Source organism: Triticum dicoccoides, chromosome 1B, assembly GCF_002162155.2.
Source record: "Triticum dicoccoides isolate Atlit2015 ecotype Zavitan chromosome 1B, WEW_v2.0, whole genome shotgun sequence".
NCBI lineage: Eukaryota > Viridiplantae > Streptophyta > Magnoliopsida > Poales > Poaceae > Triticum > Triticum dicoccoides.
Window position 1 is genome coordinate 227,871,774 of NC_041381.1, and position 7,673 is coordinate 227,879,446.

Genomic DNA, 7,673 nt, shown 5'->3' on the forward strand with positions numbered 1-7,673 from the left:
AGAGCTTCCAATATTTCATCATGGAATCACATTTATGGAAGTCGCGGCAAAAAAAAATTCGGTGCTCCAAGAAATGCTTTTAAAAGTAGCATTTACAAAGTATCCATTTTTTTGCCACGACTTCTAGGAATGTGATTCCATGATGAAATCTTGCAACTCTTAGAACATTTGTCACAAAAAAATGAAATATAAGGTGCGTCAGTTTCATTCAAGTCAAGTGTATGTATGTTTGACAAAAGTTATTTATAAAGAAAATATTAACATCTACAATACACAATAAATAAAAATATGAAACTACTTACTTGTCCCATTAATTTTATCATGCCTCAAAAAGTTCGCCCGTCTGACCGCAGATTTAATCAAGATTTTATTCCTCCCATTAATTTAATCATGCCTTATGAATTATAAATCCCGTTTAGTTAGTTATTATTATGCGAGTAAAATGCATCAACCATCCCTAAACTTGCTTGCAAGGTCTAAAACAATCCTTAAACTCAGAAACTGATCTACGGTCCCTAAAGTCGAGAATACAAAGGCAATACGATCCCTGAACTCGCTCGACCAGTCCTATGCTACGTACGCGCGTACTACTCGTGTACGCCACGCCAGCCCTCGCCCACCAGAGCTATGGCAACCTAGACGACCGGTGCTTCTCTGCTTCGACTGATGGGTAGAAGAAGAAGAAACTAGGAGGAGAGAGAGAAAGGAGGTGAGGCCCGCATGTAAGCAACCCAGGCTACGGGCCTGCCGGTTCAATGAAAGGGTAAATCGGATAATACGCTTTCCACTTTGGGAGGCGTACTGGAGCAAAGCCGTTTTCCTCTTCGAGAAAACGAATCAAGCTAAAATACGCTTTCACAGTGGAAAGTGTATTCACAGAGAAGCCGCCAACAAAAAGCCACCAGGGACCCAGATGTGAAGGTTTTATTTATAGATTAGCCCCTGCACTTCCACCACCCACATCTTTTCATCCACAACTCCGATTTCGACGAAACCCCCACGTGCTTCACACGTTGCACACTTCCCGACAAGACCACTTCCACCATAGTTGCACACACTATAAAGACCATTTTGCCCCTTGGCCCTTTTTAGGCCGTTTCGAAGCACCGGAATCCTCCACCATCCTATCGGGCACCACTCGACCCCTCCAGTAGGCCCCAAGTGTCAAGGCAAGTCAATTTCTTTGATGTAGACCCTGAGTATTCACTCGTTGTTATTCTTGCATGTTATTTGGCTTTTTTGTGTCGGTTTCTGCCATCAAGTTTTCTTGGTTGGTTTATTTACAATTGTTTACATTGTTGTACTGAAAGTAGTTATTGTTGCACTTTAACTTACCTATAGTCATTTACTTCTGTTGTACTATAAGTTGTTATTATTGTTACCCTTTATCTTGCTTGTTAGCTACTGGAGATAGGTTGTAGTGATTCATTACCGTTGCTTGTTTACTTTTGTGCAAGGCTAATGTTGGAGCAGCACACCATTACAGTATTGAACCAGAAACTAAATAACAACCTCCTCCAGGCTGGGTTAGACAAATGTGCCATAGAACCGAACTCACTAGTACGACAACATTTTCCTTTGTGGTAAGGCCTTATTTTGGTTTATAGTTATGTCTCTTTCGCGTGTCTCCAAAGAGGGAAACCTTGATGAGTAGTATCCCTTCGTGAAGAAGTTGCCGTCCAAAGTTAGAGGGCCTGAGATGGTCAAGAATATATCTAAAAGTGTAGTTGTATAACCAGAGTGGAAGAGTAGGGCCACGGGGTGGTAGATCCCAGATCCCCTTGACCCAGGGCTAGCCTGTGGGGGGTTGGAGACATGGTAAGAGTGACATGCTATAAACGGGATTTGTTAGACTGCGAGTCTATGGTGTGGGTAAAGTGTACAACCTCTACAGATTGTGTATTTAGAGAATAGCCGCATCCTCGGTATTGGACATAGTTCGGAGAAGTCACACAGGATTATCAAGTCAGAGGTATAAACTTTAAGAACAAGGGTTGAGAAGGCAAAAGATTGGTGCGAGCGGCCTGCATCGTGGATAACAAGACTTGACAAATGCCTTGAGAAAAACGGCCAGAGGACCCCAAGGAACATGAAATGATTGTTGTTCATGTTCTTCTTCTTGTTGTTGTATTGTTAGTATTTTAGGTGTTTACTAAGCAGTAGTATTGATCACACTCAGTGAATAGACTTTAGCACATAATGATCATACCTTCGGAGTATGACTTTGAGCTAGTGAGCTCAAAATTACCAATAATCGGTAAGACAACAATGTGAATCGTAGTAATAAAAAACCTGAAGTATTTGGAGGAATAACTTTAGTGATGATGACTTGGTATCGGAGAAAGATTTCAATCTAGTAAGTGATCATGTTGAGGACAAACTTTAGCTTGTCGTAGATGTACTAGTTATTTTGGCTAGTTAAGCTTTGGAGTTGTAATACTGTTGTACATGAGTAGATAAGACTTGGTAGATGTTCGTACTAAGTTGTTGTTGATGTTTTATTGGTGTTAGAGCAGTTTCGTGCTTGAGTAACTTGGAGTATTTCTTGGGTGCTTTATGCAACGAGATTTGGCTTGCGAGTATATTCAAACGTACTCAGTGACTTTTAACATGATCATGTACGAAGCAATTAAGGAGACGAAGTTGATGCGCCACTAGGCAAGAGAGCAATCCAGTCAGATACCTCTGGAATGGAGCTGCGCTACGACCGTGCCGCTACCATTGTAGAAGTTTTCGCTGCTGTCATCTTTGAAGTAGTCACCCCGACTACTCGAACATTCTGACGTCGACACAATGTTGAGACTTGAAAGTTGGAACCCTGTATGTTAACGTTGTAAAGTGTTTTATTTGAAAGGGAAAACCGTAGAACAGAACGTTCTACGGTATTTTTATATTAATAAATAAATATTTGCAGCGGAGAAAAATTACAAAAGTGAGTTGACAAACTCAACCAATTCCCTGTTTAGGTATCATTGAAAATTATGTCAAAAACTGTTCAAACCATTCCTTGAGTTGTTGTGTTATTCCTGCTCTTGCACGAATCTCTATAGCTTTCAAACTTTCTTGTAGATAGTATTGCCATCCCCCGACGTGAGCTGGTGCTTGACGGAAAATTTTATCATTTTGAACTAGCCAGATGCTCCAACTAGCTGTGACAATGATATCAAAAGCTATGTCTTTGGGGAAAATTTCAGCCAGGAAGCAACATTCATCGAAACTAGAGATGCCTCTCTTTCTTTGTGGGGCTATTTTGTTCCAACATTGCCGGGCAAAATTGCAATCCCAAAAGAGGTGGGATAGAGTTTCCTCTGTGTTCTCAGCACAAAGAGCACAATTATAGGACTGAAGGGTCATCTTTTTCCTTTTCAGGAGGTTTCTGGTGTTGACTCTATCATGAAGTAGAAGCCAGAAGAAGATTTTGTGAGTAAGCCTGTTTGAACTCTTCCACAGCAGCTTAAAGAGGTGGTGGCTTGTAGATGGGCCTATGATGGCCTTGTAAGTTTGAATGGCAGAGAACTTGGGAGTGTTTGCTTTCAATGACCATTTGTCAGGCTGATCTGGCATTTGGGGCTCATCAAGAATGATTTGCAGTTGGTTGAACTGATCATATGCTTGCCTAGACAAAGGCCTGTAGAACAACTCTTCAAGTGAGTGAAGTGCCATCACCTGCTGAAGGGAGGTGTTAGCTTGATTGGTGTATGAAAATAACTCCGGGAATGTATCCTTTAGTTTGGTTTGCCTCCACCGATCATGCCAAAAAAGTACCGTATCTCCAATTCTAGCCTGGCAATGATAAAGTTGCTTGTACTTGGGTAACAGTTTTAGGATGTCCTTCCACCAGAATGAGCCTATCATTCTTTCCCCCGGCCGACTGTTGCTATAGTATGATTCCCAAACAATCTTGACCCATGGAATGTTTTTCTTATTAAGGAATTTACGAAGAAATTTCATCAGAAGAGCCTGATTGTGTGTATGAATCTCCAGCACACCTAAGCCTCCATGGTTTTTGGGCTGACACACCTTTTCCCAAGAGATTACCGCAGGTCCCTGTTCAGCACTTCCATATTTCATCCATAGACAGTTTCGGAGGAGTTTGGAGATGTGTGTAAGCACCGTTTTTGGAATTGACAGTGAACTCATGAAGTAGATGGGCATGCTAGCAAAAACTGACTTCACCAAAACCAATTTATCTCCAAATGAAAGGAGAGTGGAGCAGCCCAGAAGTCTCTTCTCAATTCTAAAAAGCATGGGTGTGAAATCTTTTGTCAAATGGCATTCTTTTGTCAAATGGCTCTTACATTGTTACCCATGGATTGTAAAGGCATGCGCCAGGTTGATTTCCTGGGTTGGCGTATGCGGCCTCCCGGCTGGATAGAGTGGTAGTTCACTATATCCAAAAGGGGGTGCCACATCACCTTGCCCCTTGCCGGGGCGTAGACACTTGTCTTGTCGTAGCAGGTCTACTGATGAACACCTTTTACCGTGATACGTTGCTTGGGACAGTGGCGAATCTACCGGTGAAGTTTCGATAGGCTCGAGCCTACCCTGCAAAATCGCGAAATTGTTTTCTAGTAGTATGCATCGGCAGGCCCAGCCCAGAAAAAGCTGGCCAGCCAGCCCCCATGCGATCTACTCCTATCTAAGCGAATTTGGCAGCCGCGACAGCTCAAGTTTTTTTTTTTAAGTTACAGCAGCCACACCCGCACGAGCAGAACAGACAGCAGCCGCAGCCCGCACAGCCGCACGCTCCCCTGCTCATTTCTCTCTGGACTCTGCCTAATTTCTTGCTTTCTTTTGATGCTGGTTCAGTGCGTGGGCTGCTCCGTTGTCAATATTTTTTTGCGAGATCCGTTGTCAAATATTGATAATTCATTTGCTGTAAGCTTTAGCTAGTTTAGTTCCAGTGAGTAGCGACTAGCTAGCTCTATTCTAATTAATTCACGAACTAATTTCTATCCTTGTTTCATTACTGTCTGTTTGACACATATTGTGTATTTAAATGGGAGTACCTAGAACTCATTTAGATGAGATATAATTTGGTCTCATTCACTTTAAAAACAAAAACAGATATAACCCACGTCAGCACACACGCATCTTATAGCATCATATCCAATGGTTATAAAAGATGAATGAGACCAAATTATATCTCATCTAGATGAGTTCTAGCAAAACTGTATTTAAATAGGTAAACCCATTTTTCGAAATTTAATATTTTTCAAAAAGAATATATCCAGAAAAGTCCAATAGATACTACATGTTTTCAATTGTAATCGGAATTTTTGAGCTTATTTGGGCAATATGATTAGGAGATAATGTCTGTTATAGTGAACAGATTTAAAATTTGGTTTTAATTTGATCTTTTTTTACAAAAATCCAGAAACATTATAGTAAATAGTACATATTTCCAGTAGTAATCTGGGAAACTTTGAGCTTATTTGGATGAATGGATTTGGAGATAATGGTTATCTCGCAAAACAGTTTCAATCTTTTGTTCAAAATTTGATATTAAAATAACCCGAAAAATTCTAGTAAATAACATGTTTTCAGTAGTGAACTGGGAAATTTTCAGTTTATTTGCACAAAATGATTAGAAGATAATCGATTTTTTCTCCAGAAAGAGCGGTCAATTTTCTCGGCTTAAACTTTGAGCCCTCCCTTCATTTTCTTTCTAGATTCGCCACTGGCGGAGGTGTCACACGCACAGGAAAAGGGTTGGTGAATCACCCACGCCCTCGCCCCCCAAGTGCCTCGTGGCAGCTTCTCCTTGTGTTAGGTTGTCGCGCACCACCGCAGACCATGCCATGCCTATCGCCAGGGCCGCCGTTGTAGACCTAGGAGTAGTCTTCGCGGGAAGGGGCCGTTGGTGGGACAATCCGCTAGCGCGCGTTGCCAGGATGCTTGTTTCTGGGAATGTGAGGCTTTCTTTTGGTAATCTTGGCCTTGACATTGTCAATGGTGTCAGAGGACTCCTCAATGATGATGGTCTTGCCAGTGAATGTCTTCGCAAAAACTCTACATCATGAGGTTAAGTCTCGATGAAGATCTGTATACCATCGCATTGTCGGGAGGCGGAGTGTGGTATGGACTCCTTCTGAATTTTGTAGTCAGCCAAGGCATGTCATCCTCAAGTTGCTTGTCAGCGCAGAGGTGCCAACCTCTTCCTTTGAGATAGATCTCTTATGTCTTAGATCTTGACAAAGATCTACATGTCACCTTAGAAGAAGCATGGGTGAGCATTTCTCTGGATTGGTTGACGCCATCCCGCTAAGCAAGACCACCATGGCCCAGACTCGATGTGTCCGTGGGACCCTTGTCTTCACGGGCCGACACAACCATGGGAGACCCTCATGCAACGGACGGCGTGGAAGACACTCTCGCTTGCAGAGACTGCCAGGAGACGGGTACTCCACCTAATGTCCACACCGTGTGACAAGCCCAATTGGTACGACATCATCGAAAACCATGCGCACGTGTGACATTCTATCTCTTCCCGCAGAAAAAAAAAGACATGTCCATCTCCACCAGAGATTGCTGCTCCCACGCTGCCCATTACATAGCAGTGGCGCCAGCACCACTGCGAGTCAAACGCAACCACAGCACAAGCACAAGGCCAAAAGGTGCATACACGAGCCGATAACAAATGGAGAAGGCGACACAGGAGTCTGAGCAGGAGGCATGGCAGGGTGCGGTGGAGGCCCTCCTCCCGTCCACGCCCGCCGCCGCGGCGTGGCCCCACCTTGCCAGCTTCTGCGCGCTGCACCGGTACCTCTCCGGCGTCGACGTTTGCGAGCGCGTGGCCGGGGAGGACGGCCACCCTGGATGCGTCCGCTACGTCGCCTCCCGCGCGGCGCCTGCGCCGGGAGAGGAGGACCAGGACCAGCACGAGGCGGCGCCTGCCGCGATCGCGACATGGGCCCGCGAAGAGCTGCTCGAGCTGGATGACGCCGCGCGCCGGCTGAGCTACGCCGTAGTTGGCAGCAACATGGGGTTCGGCCGCTACGTCGCCACCATGATGGTTGTCGAGGAGGAGACAGAGGCGGCGGGTTGCAAGCTCGTGTGGGAGTTCGAGTGCGAGCCTGTGCAGGGCTGGAGCAGGGACGGGCTCGTCGGCTACCTCGAGACCACCGTCAAGGGCATGGCTGCGCGGATCGTGGAGGCCGCCGCCGATTAATGAGGAGGCGTCGCTGGCTCGCTGCAGCTTGAAGGGAAGGACTAGCGTAACAAAAGCTAATAAGTAATCCATGAGATGAAACAAAGATGGAAATGGATGTATTTGCTGTAGTCTGTTGCTTGCCGCTTGTTTTTTCTATTATGATTAGCGTCAGAGTAGCTGCTCGCTTCCCAGTTTGCAATGAATAAATGTAGTAGTACGTATGAGGTCTATATATGTCTGTCCATCTCTGTGTTTAGTGTTAGTACTTAGTAGTACAAAACTACAATTCCGATAAACATAGGCTGAGTGTGGAGTGTGGACTCGACGACGGCAAGTACCAACACTACGTCGTGTTCTGCTTCTACACGCGTGCGGCGTGCCTCTTTTTCCTCACATGTATGTTTGTCACTGCCTCACTGGACACTAGTGCTCGATTCTTTCAACTCTTTGTGTAAGGTCATGTTTCATCTCATGCGAGTAGTGTACGACTCTCTCTCTCTCTCTCTCTCTCTCTCTCTCT

At 44.6% G+C, this 7,673-nt stretch overlaps 1 protein-coding gene across 1 annotated transcript; it reads left to right on the forward strand.

Moving 5' to 3' along the window:
- Window positions 1-6,570: 6,570 nt before the first annotated feature.
- LOC119303965 lies at window positions 6,571-7,548 on the forward strand. Its single transcript, XM_037581130.1, has one exon. The coding sequence runs from the start codon at window positions 6,641-6,643 to the stop codon at window positions 7,169-7,171; it is 531 nt and encodes a 176-aa protein (XP_037437027.1). The 5' UTR covers window positions 6,571-6,640; the 3' UTR covers window positions 7,172-7,548.
- The last annotated feature ends 125 nt before the right edge of the window (window positions 7,549-7,673 follow it).

Coding starts and splice junctions, on each gene's coding strand:
- LOC119303965 (XM_037581130.1), top strand. CDS start 6,641: ATGGAGAAGGCGACACAGGAGTCTGAGCAGGAGGCATGGCAGGGTGCG.